This window comes from Ptychodera flava, chromosome 7 (genome assembly GCF_041260155.1).
Source record: "Ptychodera flava strain L36383 chromosome 7, AS_Pfla_20210202, whole genome shotgun sequence".
NCBI classification, from domain to species: Eukaryota; Metazoa; Hemichordata; class Enteropneusta; family Ptychoderidae; genus Ptychodera; species Ptychodera flava.
In genome coordinates, this window is record NC_091934.1 from 8,273,690 (window position 1) to 8,296,447 (window position 22,758).

The 22,758-nt window shown below is 34.8% G+C and overlaps 1 protein-coding gene across 8 annotated transcripts in view; it reads left to right on the forward strand.

Moving 5' to 3' along the window:
- Positions 1 to 22,758, forward strand: part of LOC139136699 (polyamine-transporting ATPase 13A3-like) — an 83,714-nt gene that overhangs the window by 29,824 nt on the left and 31,132 nt on the right. For 3 of the 8 annotated variants that reach the window (XM_070704492.1, XM_070704493.1, XM_070704496.1), the window contains exons 1-4: positions 11,354 to 11,501; positions 20,736 to 20,812; positions 21,282 to 21,449; positions 22,675 to 22,733. In XM_070704492.1, the coding sequence (XP_070560593.1) occupies positions 11,456 to 11,501; positions 20,736 to 20,812; positions 21,282 to 21,449; positions 22,675 to 22,733 (350 nt within the window). In that variant the 5' untranslated portion in view covers positions 11,354 to 11,455. Of the gene's footprint in view, positions 1 to 11,352; positions 11,502 to 16,619; positions 16,866 to 20,735; positions 20,813 to 21,281; positions 21,450 to 22,674; positions 22,734 to 22,758 lie in introns of those variants that run through there. The other 5 variants (XM_070704498.1, XM_070704494.1, XM_070704495.1 and 2 more) reach the window with 4 other exon arrangements.

The following is a 22,758-nucleotide window of genomic DNA, read 5'->3' on the forward strand; positions in this document are numbered from 1 at the left end:
ATAAACACTATAAACAGCTAGGGGTCTCTCTGTAAATTTGCCATAAATAATAGTTGACAAGGTGACATTGTAATGTATACCAACATGTGTGTATGTGACTGTGTGTGTGTGTGGTACAATAAGATGGTATTGGCTTCTTAGGTTTCTTTGAGATTCCTAATTACCCTCTTAAAGGCTGAGTCCATGAAAGCATTCTCATGAGTGTATGGTGGCATAAAACTGTCGCCCTTGAAGAGTCGTAACTCTACTTGAGAATGATTCAAATTCTCAGGCAGTTAGTCCGCTGACCTTTGGGATAGTGACCTTCTAAGATGTTACGATCTCATCAAAAGGGATGTGTCAATGTTTCCCAATGTCATGCAGTTCCGTATGAATTATACCGGTACTTACTGTCAATAAAATCCTCAATCTATTGCTATCGCTTTTTGTTGACCCTACTCTGATAAGATTCCTGCACTATTTAGTGATTTACCCCTTCACAGGACGATTATTGATCAACCAGCTATAAAACATCCAGTCTTGGTACTTTATCATTTGAAAAGTGCCATAAATTTCTGGAAGTTGATGTTGCTATTTTCATCACAAAGTTGATGTGTCTGTACTGAGTGGGAAGTAAATCTCTTTTCAACATTGAGGACATAAACATACATATAGTCTAACAGCTGTCTTGTCGATTTCAATGCAGTGCTTGATATTTTCTATTTAAGCGCTGTCGTCAATCTACTCTTTTTAGCCATATTGAGCTTTGATAAAGCATGATGGCTGCTGACATAGTACCAAGTACATATATGGGTAATTACTGTATTAATTACTGTATGTCCTGTCATTCCTGATTATTGCATGCATTTGTGAAATCAATACACTGTGACCTTAACTTGTAGAATATATTATCTCTGATATTTTATACTAGTCCTGTGGGGAAAAAAATTTTTTTAAGTTTGATAACCATTTTTCTGCAAAATATGTCTTTTCTGTATCAAGACCAGATAATTTTATAGTCCTATCCTACATGGACAATGACATATTTGTAACTTATGGTTAATTCTCATTTTATCTTGTTTGTACTCTGTGATTTGTTACATTTAAAATCATGATGTAATGCATGTTAGTAGCCTTGCCAGCATAACACATTGTGTTTCATATATGCAGAGTTATCGTTGTCAAATGAATTCTAGTTTGAACTAACTTAGGATGTCAACAGGTTGTCTTGACAAGTGGTACACTGTACAATTTGAAATGCTTGCTGGCATAAAATGGTGAATTCTAGGTTTTCACAAATTGAAAATAAACTGGAAAATAACAAAAGTTACATGAATCTTTAATGTACATCTTTAATATATCTTTAATATACATCTTTGATATATTAATCTTTTATGTAGTTGCCTTCAGCAAACCAATTCTTCTGTAATCAATGCTGCTAATATTTGAAGAATCAAAATCTGTTTTCTACCATAGTACACTGAAATATCAAAGTAATGATATTGTCTGTCAGTGATGCTTCTTTCACCACATTAGCTGTCAAACCCTAGGGGGCGCTATACCAAATTATACAACTTTATTCCAGTGAGTTTTCTATGACTAGCAGGTCATTTTCATGCAAATGTTTCAGCCAATAATTTTGTGTTCTCAAAATTGCGTCTCATTTTTAGCTATTATAGACTATAGTCTATAGAAGCTATTGGGATGGGTATCCGTCCGGCGTCAGTCTGAATGTATGTATGTACCGTATGTATGTCCGTTTGTGAGGCGTCCGTCCACTCAAGTATCTTGAGAACCGCAGTATTTACTGATTTGATATTTGTTGTGTAGATGATAAATATGATTCTGAGAAACTACTTTTTTTAATTTTTTGATTATTGTTGAAAATATGCAAATCAGTGCCAAAAAAGGCGTTTTTGGTAAAAATCTTCTTCTTCATAACCGCTGGTCAGACAGTTTTGTTATTTTGTATACAGGTCCCTAGGGATAACCCAACTTAGATTTGTTCAAATTGTGATGAAATATGCAAATCTGTATTTTTAAGGAATTTTTTTGTCATTTTTGGTCAAAACTTTATTTCATCAAAACCCCTCGTCTGACAGCTTTGATATTTGGTATTCAGGTTTCTACAGATGAACTAAATATATATATTGAATATGTGATGAAATCTACAATATTGTATTTTTGGTGCAATTTTTGCCATTTTTGGTCAAAAAATGTGTTTCTCAAAACCTACTTGTCTGGTGCCTTTGAATTTTTTGGTGTACAGGTTCCTAGGGGTTGTCTTAGTGTGACATATTGAAATTTGATGAAATCTTCAATTTTTGTATTTTTGGGTCAATTTTTGCCATTTTCGGTCAAAATATTTGTTTCTCAAAAGTTACTCATCTGATAGCTTTGATATTTGGTATACAGGTTTCTATGCTTTATCTTAATGTAATATATTGAAATTATGATGAAATCATCAATTTTGTATTTTTGCAGCTAATTTTGCCATTTTTGCTCAGGCCATCCTGAAATGAGCTATCAAGGATATCCACCTTCTTCATCAATACATGTTTCACAAAAAGTTATTCACTATATAACACGGCAGAGCTCTGTCAACTGTTGGGTTGCTTGTTTTTAGTCCCCCACGGAGTGTCCGGGGGACTTAAAGGTTTGGTCATGTCGGTACGTCCGTGCGTGCGTGCGTGCGTCCGTGCGTGCGTCTGTCTGTCCGTCCGTTCACGCAGATATCTCAGAGACGCCTGAAGCGATTTCGTTCAAACTTGGTACAAGGTTAGTACCCTACCTCATACAGAAGCATATCGATTTGTTTCACAATGCGATCAAATTTGGCCGTGTTAGAGGACTTTTTAATTTTCAGCTCCATAGACTCCCATGTATAAGGCAGTCCATAGACTCCCATGTATAAGGCCAAGAAAAATAAAAATTTAGTTTCTCATCGTATTCATATAGCAAGAAGGATGCAGTGACACAGTATTTAGTCCCCACAGATAAAGTCCAGGGGGCTTATAGATTGGGTCTTGTCTGTCCGTGAGTCCATCTGTGAGTCCATCTGTGAGTAACCACAAGTGCTTCACCCTTCATATATGGTATGATGGGACACCTTATGACGCCACATATTGTACCTCATTGATTATGCACATACCTAATTTTGAGCGAGCCAATAGAGCTAGAGGTCTGATTTTTGGTATATAGGGATGACTTATCAATACAATTTTTTTGACAAAATGTCACGTGACCTCAATGACCTTTGACCTCAAATATACATATTTGTCCATAACTCAGTAACCACAAGTGCTACACCCTTCATATTTAGTATGATGGGACACCTTATGGCCCCACATATTGTACCTCATTAATGATGTGCATATCTAATTTTGAGCGACCCAATAGAGCTAGGTGTGTGATTTTTGGTATATAGGGATAGACTATAGGATAGAAATTTTTTGACAAAATGTCATGTGACCTTGATAACCTTTTACCTAAAATACACGATTATGTCAATAGATAAGTAACCACAAGTGCAATGTCCTTTACATTTAGTAGGATGGGAGACCTTATGACAACACACGCTCTACCTTGTTAATAATGCCCATATATAATTGTGGACAAGCAAATAGAGCTAGAGGTCTGAATTTTGGCATATATGGATTAATTAGCAATACAATTTTTTTTCAAAATGTCACGTGACCTTGATGACCTTTGACCTTGATTATGCATATATATGCATAACTCAGTAACCACAAGTTCTTTACGCTTCAATTTTGATAGGATAATAGACCTTAAGATGTCACATCTTGTACCTCATTTATTATGCGCATATGTATTTCTTGGCTGGCCAATACAGCTAGAGGTCTGATTGTTTTTCCCGATTTAGAACCATAACTTAGACATGCCTCTTGTTCCAATTGGGAACAATAACATAGACCTACGTGTCCATAGATCTGAACATATACACTCTAGTGATACTTCTTAATGACCACATTTCCCTGCCCTATCAAGACTAATACTCCTATTACAAGTGGGGACTATGTCATTGTCAATGACTTGTTTTCAAAACAACTGGTCAGACAGCTTTAATATTTGGTTTACAGGTCCCTAGGATGACCTTAGTTAGATAATTTCATACAGTCAGGAAATACTTAATTTTGTATCCATGTCTATAGTAGCTTCAGGGACTTTGGTCCTATGTTTATAATTATGTTACATTGAAAAGTTATTGGAAGCTTGCATTCTCAGATTATTCCGTATGTAGTCAATGAAGAGTTAGTGCTTCAGATGATACTGTAGATTCAATCTTTTTTAGTAGATTTGAATGCTTGGAGTTGGTCATGGTAAAATATAGCCATGTACTGATGTAGGTTACGTACATACTTACTGCTGCCATTATCATGTATTAATTTGTGGACAATTAATGTAATACAAACATCGATAGCTTCCACTTTAATTGCCATTGCAGCACTGATCCCAGTACATCAGTGACACTGTATACACACTGGTATATTTTCCAGATTATTTTAAAACACAAGATATATATCACCACTGTCAGAGAGTTTTTCAGTTAGCAAAAACACGATTAAGACAAGGAAAGAATGTGAATTATTGCCATCTGATTTTCATCAGATCAGTCAGACAAATAATGAAGGATAAATGTTATCCTCATCAGATCTGATTGGCTGTTTGGTCATTTTCTAGGATTTTTGGTGAATTCCAGTTTTGTGATTATATCCATCAGGGTGCAGTGTTTTGTGGTTGTCCATTTTTAGGATAGATCTTGTTTTTCCCCATAGCAAAATCTATTTACTAATTATTTGAACTTGACAAAATGCATGTATTGTCGGCTCTTTTTGTGATTATCAATAACCACTTCAAAGCTTACAACATTGATGCAATTCCAAACAGCTGTATCTCTGTGCAGTATAGATCTCAGAGCAGTGTTTGTTTTGAAAGAGTGTTATATGTTGACACGGTCCTCACACTGGTTGTTTAGGTTGAAGTTAAAGTAGGCTGCTCTCAGGGTGCTCTCAGGGTAGCAGAGCACTCCTGTTTTTCTCATAGCTTTGGAGAGGCATGGGCACTTTTCAATATAAATATTGCATAGAACCGTAATGGGGATGTCAAATTCTGTCAAATAAATTTCATGAATTTACCGACAATGGAATATTAGGGTGAGTGAATTCAATGACCAAAGATTGTGCTGCTTTAACCCTATTAGCATCTAATTTTAGAATAACCCTATTGTTTTCTAAGGCAAAATTGGACCTCTAAATTGGGAAAAAGGGGTGATTAGGAATTTCATCAACTTGCAACACTGATCATTGTTCTGGTGCCAGTAGAGAGTTAACTGTACTGTTTGTATGGTTGTTATCGTTGAGAGCAGTGTACCGTACTAAATATGTCTGTATAGTTGCCCAGCCTTTAGAATACTGAAGCAGTCAAATGAGAGGATGGGAGAAAGGCCAGTATAACACTTTGATTTGTGGAAAACGGACATCAGCAAAGTAAAGCTGATACGTTTGTTTACTGGTTGAGTGTATTCTGGCATTTGGAAAGACTTTCTAACAATATGTACCAATGATATGTAGACTAACTTCAAGAAATGTTTAGACGAGCGTTAAACAGTAGTGTGTAGATAATTAGCAAGCTACCATACAGCATAAAGCATTGACCTATCATGGTGCCATCAGCTGTTCTGTTGTATCAGCTGTATGATGTAGGATTGATGTGGCATAAGCCACTAGGGGACAGATATGTACAAAGGACACAATATTGAATTAAACATAGCCAGAGAAAGCTTTAATGTTTATTCTCTAGTCAAAACTATTATAGACGGAGACTCAGAAACGCATGGGAATATTGCAGTCATGCTTTGTACACTTTGTGTTTTGGCTAATTTATTGCTTTCCTGTGTTAGTTAAAAACAGCCGTTGTCTGTGATTTAATGCATGCCGGCGATGAAGAGCTGTTGCGGTAAGTTTGGAATACTAACTCCTGTATATTTAGGCTATGGAGTGCATTGTAGGGTCATCTGAGGTCATCTGCTGGCCAGAAGATGTCTATGTGTTGATTAGGTTTGGAAAGGGTGCCTTCAAAACAGGGTTTTATATATGGCTGAATGACTGAGATCAATGTATGTTGGGGATTTTTGTTTGCATGTATAACATACTTGCATGTTAGAATTGAAGATGCTGCTGTGTTATAACATTCCCCAACAAAATCTATGAGTCTCCTTGCTGTAAAACACAAATTATAGATGTACAAGGCAGAAGAAAACAAATTTAAAATAATTTAGGATTGACTCTTGTTTATTACATGCCTCGATGTGAGTGCAAATCAGTGCATTGATTTGAATAGGAACATCCGGGGAGTTTAAGCGGACCGGTGAACGATGTACATACTGACCGGTTTCCATGGTTACCCGGTCCAGTGAAGCCATTCGACGTTTTCGATGTCAACGTAGATGCTTAACACTAGATGTAAAATATCTGCTGCATTGCTATTTTGACTTTCGTTAAAATCTGTTTGATGCTGGTCGATAATGGTAAAATTGTTTGGGAATGTCCTGAATGTAACTAAATGTCATACAGCATTAACTGTGAAGAGGCATGTAATAAAAATATTATTGCCTGAACACATGGGTAATTTATGTACCCTCGCAGCAGGAGACAATTTGCCCTCCTGGTGTCAGGCAAATTGTCACCTGCTCTCGGGCACATATAAACCCATGTATTCAGGCAATAATATATAGTGTTGGCCAAATTTAAAGTATAACTGTAACAATGTAGTGTTTTTGTTAAGGCTGGTACCCAGATAAATTTTACTAGGGTTCCTTAGTGATGTGACAGGGTTTCCCCCTGTTATGCAATCCTGTGGTTAGGGGATAACAGAAATTGTACTGGATTGCCACATAATTTACCTATCTTCCCAAGCCTAATGAGCTAAAACACTGACCCAACGCAAAACTAAATGTCAGGCATAGGGTATACTGGTAATTTACTGATCCTGTATATATGCATATTCCAATCCTTTCCAAGCCTTTCATGACCAAATTGCAAGGCAAGACTGCATGAAGAACGCAGGATCCGTGCTCAGCTACAGTACATTTCAACATTATCCTAGGGGGTGTGTTAATTGTATTTATTCATTCATCATGAAGGCACCCTATTGCCAGCACAAACTGATACTACAATGAAACTAAGCCCGACTTTGAACGTTCATCAGATGCTCCAACTCAAGTGCTAGTCATTTTGTTTCCAGGAAAAAGTTTTGACTTCTGTACAAGAAAATTGGGATTCTGAATTACATGCAGGTCAAAGTCATCAAGTATCAAAATTAGGTCAAACTATCAGCAATCTGTAAAGTACAAGAATATATATACATTTTCCATCTCCTAGTAGGTATTGTGTTAATTGAGTTGTCCTGGCCACGCCATTGGAATTTATATGACTGAGCTTGCAAAGCTCGTCTGTTCATGTAAAAGTGAAATTTTATGTCAGCTTTTAATTATTGTGTCTTTTCCTAACAATGGTGTAGATGTAACTTTATCCAGTGTTTGAATGACTGCCAGAAAACTTTATGACGCACTCAGTTTTACAGCGCAATATATGTCAAACACATTTCTGAAAGTTGTCAATTACTGCCCCCTCGGAAGGGTAATTGATACACCAGATGTGCATACATTTTATATGCATATGTGAAACTTGGAGACGTCTTTGAGAGCAGATTGTCAGGCAATGGCTTGTAAGATGGAGATGGAGGGATTTAACTTGTGAAGAAAATAAACCAGTCCATCAATTAAAAAAAAGACATTTATGCATGCATGGCTAACTGCTTAAAGTGTGTGTATGCCAGCTGTTTGTGTAGAGGTCCTTGTTTTGAAGAGGTCTGTTTAATTGCTAGGGAGTGGGGAGGGCTAATTAGGAGGGCCACCTGTCGGAAAATAATTCGTGATGTGTCAATGGAAAGTGCAAAATTCAGACTGTATTCAACACAGAATCAATGGTTACATTGATATTCTCCATTGAGTTATGATAATATGTGAATATGAATACTGAAATAATTATTCATTCATGCACTTTGAATAAATGAATATTAATACCGGTATGTCACGCTTTGATTAGATCCTAGATCATGTAGATCCCAATTTGAGACCTTGAACAATAGCCAAAAGCATATCCCCTGTGAGATTCAAATATTTACATTTGATTTATATTGTGATGTCAACAGCAAGGCCAACAATGCATCATGGGAACCATGGGAACCCATGATGAAACTGCTACTGTAGGGACAAAGTGTCTTGCAGCATACACTCATCCCATGCACTGATCTGACTATCGTTACCCTTGAGGAACATTACTCAAAAGATTGAGACAGAAAGATCACATAATACTTGAAAAAAACGATTAATGGATCTCAATATCAATTTTTCAAAATAAAAGTCATGAAAGGTGATAAAATATTTCCAGGTGTTGTTTAATAATTACTCACATTACAAACATTACATGAAATAAAATGTTTTTCATTATTTACTTACCAAACTAGGAATCTGAAAATGTGAAAAAGGGAACGCAAATATTTTCGTATCCCCCATATACCTAGAGTAAGACCTTAGTCCCCCTTTTATTACCCACAGAATTTTCAAATCCCTCCTATGATTCTTCCAGCCCCCACCAGTAGCCACGAGCAGCTGTACTGGTATACTAAGTGTTTATCTATGTACCGGAAGACATCAACTGAAGTATTTCCAGTAAACTATATTGAAGTATACCATATACCAAAATAAAAAATAATATGTTTCCTGTAAAAATTATGTCTCCACAAAGGAGGTCAGGTCAGCTGACAACTCCTTTTATTATTTGCAAAGGGAAGAAAATGTCAAATTTTATACCGGTCAAGTATTATTTATGACTACGAATCAGAAAAGTGTCTAGGATTAACACGTTTGAAACAGGAAAGGTCAGCTGGGTTACTGGAAAACATTTTTTGAAAATGTCATGCACAAAATGAGTTATGATGATGCTAGTTCTTTCATTTGATATAAACATACGGGTATATAATTTCAGTTTTGATGTTTTATATAATCATGTGCAGATGTCTGAAGTATGGTGAAAGTAATATCTGGTGTCACAAATACTCCCTGTACTGCTGGGTATGGTTTTCATGATTCATGTCACTAGGTGTGGATACTTAATTTCTTCTTTAAAATAGTCCTAACATGAATCATAAAAAGTATCTGACTCACTGACAAACACAGTTTCAAAGTTACAAATTGACATCTGTTTTGATTGCAAGGAAATTGTTGTCCTTGATTAATTTTTCCACATGAAAATTTGTAAAAGTTTGCGCTTTCACAAGGGTGTGGAATGTTATGACCCACTGCACTATCATACGCATACACTATGTAGACAATTTTCAGAATGTCAATTGTTCCTTCATACTGCTCCACTGTTTCCTAGTTTGGGTTTGCAAAAGTAAGACATCAAAACAGGTTCGAGAATCGGTATCATTCAAGGCAAATAAATAAATAATTTACCAGGTCCAATAAAATGTAAATAACAACTGAGGGTCATCTTGAACCACTGCCATAGTGGTGGTACAAAGTTTTATCATAAAAAGTACAGAACATCAATACATGACGTCTTTTCTATGCGTGTAAATGCATTATTCACATGCATCTACATTGTAAATGAATGGCAAAGAAAAGACGTCAGGTTTAATATGCAATAACTTATCAATGTTTTCAAGAAAAGTTGTCAATCTGACATGTTTACAGATTTCGAAAAATTGGTCCAGCAGGTTGTTTTCATGAAAAGTGCAATTTTCAGGAACCTGTGGATCAAAGACAAAGATCTGTGGAATATAAAAATTGTGACGCACTGAAAAGAACAATGGGAGAGTTTTCTCTAAACTGCCATCATCTAATATCCTACCGCCAAGAAGTTTTGAGTTTGAAATGGATGCACTTTTAATTATTTTACAGTTAAAAGGATGAATAACCAAATTTGAAAAGGGCAAGAACATAATTTATCAGTGATACTTACGAAAGAGATTAATAGAGATTAATAGAGCGGAGGGTCATAGATATAGTAAAGTACGTGCAGATCTAGGGTGAATAGTTTGCAAGTATTGCAGTATCTATATCTGTTCATAGTCAGTTATTTATTAGTCTCTCCAAGGGGCTGATAATATTATCTCTTCAGTATGATAAATGTTAATCAATGTATGGGTCCTGGCTGAGTGAACTGATTGATTGATCAGTGAATCAATTGTAGTGATAGAGGTATTTGTAAGTGCAGTGTGCTCAGCAGACAATAGATTGTAAAGTAATCTGAAGTACATAGCTGGATTACTGCCAGCATTATAACATGTATAACATGGTATATGAAGTCTTTTATGTACTACAACATGCTATATACTAAGTGTGATTTTCATTTGAATTTTGTCAGGTTGATATTATACCGGTCCAATCTTGCAGATGCAAAAGTTAGAAAAAAATACATCTTGACAAAAAATTTCAACATGATAAATGAAGGATAGAAATATCATAGTTCATCGTACTGGAATCAATAAAGTTAACATACAATAAAACTAAACTATTAGTCTTTGATTTGTCTGAAGGGCAGTCTGTATAATATGCCATGGATAATGCAGGTTGCCGATATGTAACAAGATGTGATGTACTTTTTATCATACAATAATCTTTTAAATAATATATTTATCTACATATGGGCCATTTGTTTATCTCGATCCATGTTACTGGTTAGACTTTCATGCTAGGTGGTTACTTTGTAATTTTATTAATTTTAATTTAATTTTTTGAATACCAGATAATTTACACACATGTGGACAACAGAAGGCGGTAGTTTCCATTGAAACTAGACACCGGTATGACACATACTGTATTATATGTATTCTGTTTCACAAGTTGAAACTGTTAGCATAATTTCCTTCATGTTCCTTATTTGTCATGTATATTCATCTAATGCCTGATTTTCTAAGTTTATGCAGTTATACAAATTATAATAAGAAACATTATGTACATATGCAAATCAAATGCTAATGACTTTAATCTCTGTGGAGAATCTGTCCTAGATGCACATGTACTTTTGCCAAGATTAATTTAAGAATTCATGTTAAAATATGGTTTTGAAACTACCATATAGTTAAATTTACTGCCATCCTCAAATGTCACACTTTGCCAGACCGAGGGCAATTCCCTATTTTGGCTGTCAGACCCTAGTTCTCAGTGAACTATCGACTTACTGACCTACATGATTTTCTGTTTTAAGTACATAAATGATCTCCAGGTTAAGATACCCCCCAAATCAAATGACCTTTGACCCTTGTATTCAAACTCGTTCCCAAAGAAGGAGCGGATTGTAGGGAACCTTCCACGGTAACGTAGAAATGTCCATTGTTGATGGAAATAGATTACTTATTCGTATGACAAGGTTTACAGTTCCATAGGAACATGAGAAGCTCGCGACCCAGTAAGCGGTTAAGTCGACTTGGCTCTAGTAAGTCCAAAACAAATTTTTTCTTTAATATTGTTCCAATAGACGTCAGTCTGTCCAGCAAAACTACTCACAGCCTTGATGGTCAGGTCAGTTGAACACTCTTGTAAACAAGATAATTTACTTCTGGTGTGTTTAGCAGTGAATCAAAGACGTACTGTCAAAACAGTTCACCAACACTGAGGATATGATCTGAACCGAAATCCAACATTATATTTAATTACTGTACTAATTACTGTATGTAAATTTGTATATTTTGATTTCCTTAAGAATAGCTTTAAATCTTATGTCAATATTCTATTTACATAATTAGTGATTTTAATCATCATATAGACAGCAATACAGAATTCTCAGATAGTGCTTCATGATGGAACTATACCGGTAGACTTAATTTAACTTAACTATGGAGGTATTTAATCCATTGACCGGGCGCTGGTGTACCGGTACGTTACAGTGCAATTTTCAATACTGAAAATAAGGAACATTTCAGGATTGGTCGTCTTGACAACATTCAACTTTAAACTTGTTGGTTAACTGCGATTAACTTTGAATTGCTCTTGAAACAGGTGATTAACTTGTCAGGGAGTTAATTGCTATGAATTCGTTATGGCTTTAATTACACAAAGTCCCTAACAACAGGTTTAAGTTGTAGATTAATATATATGATATTAACAGGTTGGATCTGGCTGGGGTTTGCAAACAAATTTATTATAGCATTTCAGAAACGCTGGGTTGAAACGGTTATTAGTTTTTTTGCGGTGAATGCATGCAATGGTCATTTAACGTAAAGCTGATATCTCATACAGTCATGGATCCGTATTCTCTGAAAGGAAATGACAATCAATTAACCGATATGCAGGAAGCTGACTCATATAGGGTTGCCTGTAACCAAAGTATTTACAGAGTTGGAGTTTCAAAACAATGGTAAACAATTGCGATATGTTCCGATGAGTTTAGTGTTGTGTGAAAAATGTACCTAGTATTGGCTTAGTTTTGTTACAGATGACACTGATAGATAATTTTTTAGAAATACCTTCACTTCCAGTTTTTCAATAAATATCTTGGCTTTTACCCGATGGTACTAGATTGAATAGATAAAAGTGTCTTCTGTTTTGTTATAAATGACTGTGTTGATATATCAAGGGAAATACTGGTTTTTGAACCTTAAAAAAATGAGTCAGTGGCTCACTGCCGGAAAAACACCATCATGCATGATATAAAAAATAACTAAAAATATTTGTCAAGGAGCAGGGTGTTGTATCTTTGCAGTCTTTGTAAACTGTCTAGTGAGAGTGCCATACGTAACAGCTTGACAATCTGTTGGAAGGGATATGTTCAAAAATGGGAGAAAATATTTTGGAGTGGAATATATCTGTTATGTAATACGCACTTTGAAAGTGAAATTAAATTTTTGCTCAAACTTTCCTCAATGAATATTTCAACCATACTCTTTCAAATTCAAGAATAAAATTTGGGGGTCACTGTGCAAATTTTGGTATGATACAGAAACAAATTACCAAAGATTTTAACGATATTTGAAATTCAAAATGGCCACTTTCCGTGTGTTAACTCTGTAGAGCAAAATAACATTTTCAATTTGAGGAAATTTTTCTTACACCAAGAGCTTTAAAATGAGCCCTCACAAGTGGTAGATCAGAAAAGAATTGTAAAAGTTTGAGAGTCCGAATATCTGTTCCAGAGGCGTGTTCTACCTTAAAAAATTTTTTTAAATTTCTCTCAGGTGACACTTTAATCTGATAACCTGGAAGAGTAAAACAAGCTCTTCCAAGTTTATCTTTTCAAAAAAAGTTCAAATGAAAAGAAGAAGGAAAGTTTATTTATACTGGCAAAAGTGTCAGTGGTTTAGTTCTTATGAGAAGGAGTTAACTGTCAGGAGTGATCCGAGTGTTCTTGCACCATAAAAAGACAAACTTCATTTCATTGCCTAAAAATATATTTCACATTGTCTTGGTTCTCAGAAAACAATATGGTGGTAATTAAATTTATCAGCCGTCTTTGTGTTATCATGGATGTGCATCTGACATTTGCACAGTAGAATGGTGAATTACTATAAATTTCTGGGAAAAATAGTATCAACTTGGTCAAGAGATAGGTGCCATGCTGTAGTAATGATATTTTTTACCTTTGTATAGCAATGGTAATTTCAAAACATGGTCATCATAGGGCAGAGTCTATTACCTACTGCAATGGTGTCATTCCACCCGGCTGGTACTTATACAGGAGTTTCCTGCAATAAGTTTTATTAGGGATCCAGGCTAGTAATTGAAACATCATAAATCTTTGTATTTACAAGGCCCTTCCCCATTATTTTATCACAAGTTAACAAAAGATTGCCTAAGTTCTTTTATATCCTGGGGGAAGTGTTTCACTTCAATGTACGTCATTGATTTCGCAAGGTTGATAACCTTACCCACATTGGTGTACACAACATGTGGGGCTGAATGCGCTGACTATTTTCAAAACACCTGACATTACTTCTTGGTTGTCTTTACCAGAGGTCCATATATTTTTCTGCTACAGATTTGACTTTACTCTATGTACCGGCCAGTACTTGTCTGTTGTCTGTCTATACTGTATGCGTTTGTTATACTGAGTTTTTCACGATGGAACTTATGACTATGATGTTGATTATGGCTGGGTAATATTGTGTTGATTAAATTGTTTTAAGGTAATATGCACCTCGAAAGTGAAAGACTTAAACTTTTGCTCTAACTTTCCTTAAGGGATCTTTCAATCATTCTCTTTCAAAATCAAGAATAAAAATAGTGGGTCACCGTGCAAATTTTGGTACTAGAAAAACAAATTACCCAAGATTTACCAATATTAGAAATTCAAAATGGCCGCCATCCCTGTGTTAACTCTATGGAGAAAAATAAAAATGTTTGAATTTCGAAAAACTAAGCCGGTGAAAAGTTTTCATTCACCAAGAGCTTTAAAATGAACCCCAACATGTGGTATATCAGAAGAGAATTGTAAAAGTTTGAGAGTCCGAATGTCTGTCCCCGAGGTGCGTTCTACCTTAAAATAATTAATTCAATTGATGTAGACCTGGGTGTCGCTCCTCCATATTCCTTGTATATAACAAGCCAGAATTGACACAGTCTGGGACAGTGAAAATGTGATTTGAAATAAGCAATTTTCCTATTATTAAGCATATTTGGTGTAATCTTTTCTGAATCAATATATAGTAAAAGCAAAATATATTTTAAATTGATTATGCAGATAGATAACTTGATGCATTGAAGAAAAAATTGATACATATAGAAAAATATAATTTCACACAGAATCCATATGAACAAATAATTTGATGCAAAAACTTGCTCTTTCACCCTCATATGATTCTTAGTTTTAAGCTCCGCTGTCAGCGACATGGAGCTTATCAAATAGGTTGATTTTCCGTCGTCGTCCGTTGTCCGTCAACAATTGCCTTCTTCTCTGGAACCACAAGTCCGATTGCTTTGAAATTTTATATTGCAGTTCACTTGGGGTGACCTCACTTAAGTTTGTTCAAATCGTGGTGAAATTTGCATATTTGTTTTTTGGGGGCATTTTTTGCTGTTTTTGGTAAAAAAATCTTCTCTGAAATCGCTTGTCCAATTGCTTTGGAATTTGATATGCAGTTTATTTAGGGTGACTTCAGTTAGATTTGTTCAAATCGTGGTCAAATTTGCATATTTGTATTTTTAAGGCAATTTTTGTCGTTTTTGGTAAAAAAATCTTTAAAAATCTTCTTCAAAACTACCAGTCAGATAGCTTTGATATTTAGTACATAGGTCCCTAGGGGTGATCTGTTTCAGATTTGTTGAAATTGTGCAAAAATATGCAAATTTGCATTTTTAAGGCAATTTTTGCGATTTTTGGTCAAAAAATACCCATGGTATGTTTCTCAAAAGTACTGGTCTGATAGCTTTGAAATTTGGGTAAACAGGTTTCTACAGATGAATTTAGTAATATATATTGAGTTTCTGATGATATCTGTAATTTTGTATTTTTGAGGCAATTTTTGCCAATTTTGGTCAAAAAATGTGTATTTCCAAAACTACTCATCTGATAGCTTTGAAATTTGGTATACAGATTCCTACATATGATCTTAAATGATATGTATTGACACATTGATGAAATCTGCAATTTTGTATTTTTGGGGCAAATTTTTCAAGTTTTGGTCAAAAAATATGTTTCTTAAAATGTACAGGTCTGATAGCTTTGAAATTCGATATGCAGTTTTCTACAGATGAACTAAATGTGATATTTTGATATTATGATGAAATCTGTAATTTAGTATTTTTGGGCCAATTTTTGCCATTTTTGATCAAAAAATTTGTTTCTCAAAAACCGCAAGTCGATAGCTTTGATATTTGGTATACAGGTTCCAAGGGATTATTTTAATATATGATATATTGAAATTATGGTGAAATCTGCAATTTTTATTTTGGGGCAATTTTTGCCATTTTTGGTCAGAAAATTTTATTCTCAAAAAACTACTTGGCAGATAGCTTTGGTTAACATGTTCTTAGGGATGATCCAATGTGATATATTCAAATAATGATGAAATCTTCAATTGTGTATTTTTGCAGCTATTTTAGCCACTTTTTCTGGCCACTAAAATGAGCTATCAATGATTTCCATCTTCTTCATCAACATGTGTTAAAAATAGTTATTCTCTACATAAACACATCGGAGCTATATCAGCCGTCAACCCTTGAGCCTGTAGCATTTGCCTTAGTAATTAGTGACTAATTTTTTGGGAAGTACCTGTTAATTTTCCTGAAGGCCGTTTTGCTTTTATGATCAGTTGCATAATTGGCTTTGTCTTTTTAAATATGATCTTTGTTTTAACTTTTTGGTGACATACGTACAACACACAGCAACCACTGAAAGGTAGAATTCTGCCTGTCATATTGTGATTGATGGATTTTTCAATCTGTGGGGTATTAGGAATTTAAATGCCAGTATATATTACTGGTAGTTTCAAACAATCACAAAGCCATTGGCGCTGTTTACCATAAATGCACTGTGCAAATACTGCCAAACATCATAAAAGTACAGGTCATACAAGTCAACATTGTAAATTATATATATGCTGACTTCAAGGTGGTTGGTGCAGTTGGCAAAGAACTTTGCGCGTGACAAAGAACTGTCTACATTTTTCTTGGATACACAAAGACGGATTTCAAGCTTGTGGTTATGATGTGTACAATGTGTAATTTATTGACTACTGTCTGAGGGTTTTCATACACCAGTCGGATCGTTCTGAGGCAAACAGATTTCCAAATCGATTGAGAATAGTTGTCATTTCTCGGCAAGTTCTGACGAAGTTTGTCAACATGGTGTTGTACAGGAAAAGAGGTATAGTATGGATAATTTGACTTGAGAGGTTTTATTATCATATTTCACTGAAGGTAGTATGTGCCTGGAATAAGACCTACATTTTAGCTCAAAATTTCTTAAATTAAACTTCAACCACTCTATTACCAAGTTGACAGCTAAATCAGGGGGTCCGTGTGCAAATTTTGGAACTAGCCAAACAAAGTAGCAAACATTCAAATTGGCAGCCATCCCTGTGTTAACACTATGGGAAAAATTAAATTTTGAATATTTGAAAAGCTAAGATGATGTAACTTTTTCTTTCTCCAAGAGCTTTGAAATAGCCCTCAAGTGATAGATCAGAAAAGAACTAGAAATTTTAGAGTCCGAATATCTGTCCCTTAGGTGCAAAAGTTTTCCCAGATGGTACTGACAAGAATAATTGCATGGTTTTGACAATATATATTATGTCAGGGAAAAAATAAGGTATGAATCAACAAATGACAAAAGCGGTGCAAACACCAGTATTGATATCCATTTTAATAAGTGTCCTGAATGCACATGTGCCTAGGAGATAGATATTTTGTAGCCTGTAATGTCAGCTATGAAAGATTCTTTCTCTTGATTTAATATTTGGTTCCGTTGCAATTATGGAATGGATTGTCTGTTATTTTACGTTGGAACAATTGAAACACAGCATTGGCTGGTCTTTCATTTTAGTATGGCTGTTCATAGTGCTGTATTCTGTGCACCAAGTTTTCAGACAATCAATGGAATTTGAATATTATACCAATAGATACAAGGTAAATTTACAGAGAGCTGTTATAATAGTATACTTACTGTAATTTTTTTGTCTTAATTGGCTAGACAGATGACATGACAGAAGCTAATAGTACTTTTGATCAATTGAGGTCGTTTTTAAGATTATCATGTGAAAAGTGATTTCACTAAAAGTTGTATATAGGAATTGCAACCAGTGGTATTGAGATTATCATGTGAAAAGTGATTTCATCAAAAGTTGTATATAGGAATTTCAACCATTGCTATTGAGATTATCATGTGAAAAGTGATTTCACCAAAAGTTGTATATAGGAATTGCAACCATTGCTATTGAGATTATCATGTGAAAAGTGATTTCACCAAAAGTTGTATATAGGAATTGCAACCAGTATATTGAGATTATCATGTGAAAAGTGATTTCATCAAAAGTTGTATATAGGAATTGCAACCATTGCTATTGAGATTATCATGTGAAAAGTGATTTCACCAAAAGTTGTAAATAGAAATTGCAACCATTGCTATTGAGATTATCATGTGAAAAGTGATTTCACCAAAAGTTGTACATAGGAATTGCAACCAGTGCTATTGAGATTATCATGTGAAAAGTGATTTCATCAAAAGTTGTATATAGGAATTTCAACCATTGCTATTGAGATTATCATGTGAAAAGTGATTTCACCAAAAGTTGTATATAGGAATTGCAACCATTGCTATTGAGATTATCATGTGAAAAGTGATATCACCAAAAGTTGTATATAGGAATTGCAACCAGTGCTATTGAGATTATCATGTGAAAAGTGATTTCACCAAAAGTTGTATATAGGAATTGCAACCAGTGCTATTGAGATTATCATGTGAAAAGTGATTTCACCAAAAGTTGTATATAGGAATTACAACCAGTGCTATTGAGATTATCATGTGAAAAGTGATTTCACCAAAAGTTGTATAGAATTGCAACCATTGCTATTGAGATTATCATGTCAAAAGTGATTTCACCAAAAGTTGTATATAGGAATTGCAACCAGTGCTATTGAGATTATCATGTGAAAAGTGATTTCACCAAAAGTTGTATATAGGAATTGCAACCAGTGCTATTGAGATTATCATGTGAAAAGTGATTTCATCAAAAGTTGTATATAGGAATTGCAACCAGTGCTATTGAGATTATCATGTGAACAGTGATTTCATCAAAAGTTGTATAGAATTGCAACCATTGCTATTGAGATTATCATGTGAAAAGTGATTTCACCAAAAGTTGTATATAGGAATTGCAACCATTGCTATTGAGATTATCATGTGAAAAGTGATTTCATCAAAAGTTGTATATAGGAATTGCAACCAGTGCTATTGAGATTATCATGTGAAAAGTGATTTCACCAAAAGTTGTATATAGGAATTGCAACCTGTGCTATTGAGATTATCATGTGAAAAGTGATTTCATCAAAAGTTGTATATATGACTATTGTAATACTTTTAAGGTCACATTGACCTCATGAGCAGTTTGTCCTTGACTTGTATGAACATATGACTTACTGATGTGATATACTGCCACAATTAAAAGTTGGTGTGCTTTAACAAGGTCAATAGAAAAAAAAATGTTTTGTGTTTCTCGTAAACATGTCTCCAAAAAGTAGGTAGGTAGGTTGGAGGAAAATTTTATTTGACTTTTCTTTGTGTTGGCTGAGACCCATGAAATATGATAAAATTTAGATAATTTACTCGAAATATTTATACTTGTGAAAAAGGTGTTTAGGGTAGGTGGTCTTTCTAGGTTAGTTCAGGTTACCAGAAACATGTTTTTTTGGTTTGGCCCGTGCTTAAGTCAATGAGTACATGTACCAATGTCATGTTTGTTAAAAGCATTACACACTTGAACTGTATTGACACTGTTGTCAGGCAAAATGTCTGATAAATATGAGCCAAACGTTAAACCACTGAAATATTATTCCGTGCAACAGATGTGTTGGTCCAGTTTTGTCCATCACAAAAGTAATATACCGTAGGTCAAAGTTCAAGTTTCTGTTACTCCTGTTACATGTGTAATACTTGGTCATTTGTAGTTTGTTGTGTGAGCATGCAGTGCCACGTCTGTAATATGATAGAAACTTTTTTATGAAATGGTTAAGCCGTTAATGCCGTCAGTATCATCATAGGCATTATCCTTCCCGGAGAAGTTGGTTTGTAACTTCCGAATATGGATAGTGTCAATTTCCTTAGACCCATGATTTTGAAGTAAAAACAATATTGCCAACGTACAGTTCAACTTTTGTTGAGAAAAATGGATCGTTCAAATTATTGTTACTGTAAATCCTCTTAAAGGAAAAAATGTCCATAGTTTTCACTGAAAATTTGCCCAAAATTCACAACTGAAATATGTCAGTTGTTATGGAAATGAGACGGTGCAAACCTATTTGTCTCAAGTAATGAACAAATTCACTGAACATGTATCAGGGTCTGGTACCATGCTATAATTGACCAGTAAATAGCAGTGGACAGTATGCACCTCAAAAGTGAAAGAGAAACTTTTGCTCAAACTTTCCTGAATGAAACTTTCAACCATTCTCTTACCAAATCAACAATAAAAATTTGGGATCACTGTCCAAAGTTTGGAACTAGCAAAACAAATCACCAAAAATTTTGTGATATTTGAAATTCAAAATTGCCGCCATTCCTGTGTTAACTCTATGGGGGAAAAATTAAATTTTGGATTTTCAAAAACTAAGCCGATAAAAGTTTTTCTTTCTCCAAGAACTTTAAAAAGAGCCCTCACAAGTGGTAGATCAGAAAAGAATTGTAGAAATTTGAGAGTCTGACTATCTGTCCCCGAGGCATGTTCTACTGTACTTTAACAAATTGGACTACAAAAACAGTGTGAATTATGTTGATATTGGTCCAAAATATAAATGTTTTAATTTACTCATCTTAATCTCTTCTTACAGATGAACTCATATCATTGTATACTTGGAAGTACAATATCATTTGTCAGTACACGAAAAGATTTGAAAGCACATCAAGAACAAAGTGGCCTGTCAAAATGATTGTCGTAGTATATTTTGTATTCACCAAATCTATTTAGAGTTAATTTAAGTCATGCAATATAAATCTTACGGTTGCCTTTTTCACTTTTTGCAGATAGTGGTCCTGGGGTAGCCTATCACCGGACGCAGTCTGTTCGGACAGTACTCAATGAAGGGGAGGATGATGAAATCGTGAGTAGACCTTTTTTCAGAGCAATTTTCTCATTTTCAGAATCAGTGCTTATTGATAAAGATGACCATGTGTAACAAAAGTTGGTCTGCTAATTTAACCAATCAGAAGTCATTACCCAACGTTGTAGTAGTTGATTGAAACCTTTGCCCTTATTGGCCAATCAGCACTAACTTTATTTCATTCAAATTTGTGATACTCAATATGTGTTCTTTTCTAAATTTTCAAATTTTGCCAGCACAACCAATCATAGACAGCTTGTTTCTAATGTCTATGGATAAACTTACTCATGTTCAGTCATGTTTAAAATTTCATGATGACCATTGCTTTATTGGAAAGTTTTTACAAAATTAATGAATTTGTTGTGAGATGAGATTGATAAATAGCAGCTCCTTTAATTTAGTAGTATGCCAAATGATATTGAAACCTGTTTTCAATTATAAAATTCCAGTTATTCTAATTATTGTCCAGGAATGTATTGGATATAAGAGGAGTGTTCTTCGTGTTGTGCTATGTTACATTGGTATGATATGGACTGCCGGCATTCTCTGGTTGATCTTTTATTGGAGAGCAGACTGGAAGTTGAAATGCATGGCTTATCAGGTGTGTTTGTCAGAGGCTACCTGGGTACTTATCAAGGTGAGTCACTCATTTTGACTTTGCTCTACCCTTTGAACTCTGACCCTGTGGTGACCCAGACGTCACGAGGTGGGGATTTACTCCCATAAGATTACAGGCAATCTTCAGTTTTCCGTCACCATGCATTGTGGTACTCTAAGAAAAGTTCATGCCGTAGCTTAGTTTAATATTATGTCACAAGTTGCAAAAATGTTACCATATATTTATAAATCACAATGGACTGTTAAGATTCAATAATTGAACAAACTTGTAAAATCAAGGAGCAGTTCAACAGAATCTAAATTAGCTTTGCGTACATTATGGTATGCATTTGGATCTACAGTAAATTTCTAATATAAAGCAGCCATATATGAATTAATGTGACAAATATTCGTGTACCCTAAATGTGCTAAAGTCACATGTTGCAGTCCAGTATATGCCTTGTTAGATCATGGCCACTGTTCAGAGTGTGTCCTGCTGCTCTCACACTAAACTGAGGCAGCAAGAATGTATGGTCAGATTAAAACAATAGATATAAATTGTAAATTACCATTCCAGCATGCAATTCCAGTGTATTCTGGCATATTCCAATCAAGTATTGCATCTCCTAGCAGATACAGTGTGTAAGGTAATATTGGAAAATGTGACAGGGTCCATACGCTGATGCAAACCTTGAATTTTAAAGCATCTTGGAAAGTCCTGGAAAGTCCTGGAAAAATTGATAATTCACCCACAATTTTCAAAAATGACAAGATGATCAGTCATGAAATTGTAAATATTATATAAAAATGATATGTAAAAATTGTATGTATTAAAAAAAGATTTCTGGACAGTGGTATTTAGGATCTCAAAAATCCTTGAAATTGCTGAAAAAGTCCTTGTAAGTCCCTGAATTTTAAATAAATGTGAGTGTGTGGACCCTGAAGTTCCCAGTGTTCACAAAGCAAAGTTTAGCAGTTTTGTCCAAATGTACCAAATACCTCATCTGAAAGTGTCACCGAGCTTCTATACTGATTGTACATGTAGCAAAGCAACGGGGCACCTTAGTTAACATATTGGTACATATCATAGTGCTACAAGTACAATATTTACTGTTCTGCCAGGCCAAAATATTCCAAGTAGCCAGGGCAATGTACTGGTACTGATATTATCATGCTACTTTAATATGTACTGGTGGTTCTTCACAAAATCACCCCGGTACTCATTTGTATACACCTACTGAGAGATGGATTATATTTCCTTTCAGGATGGGTACACACAAAATCATGTTTCAAAAGTCCAGAGGCTTACAATTGATAAAGACAGGTGAGGGAATCATATTTTTGTTGAA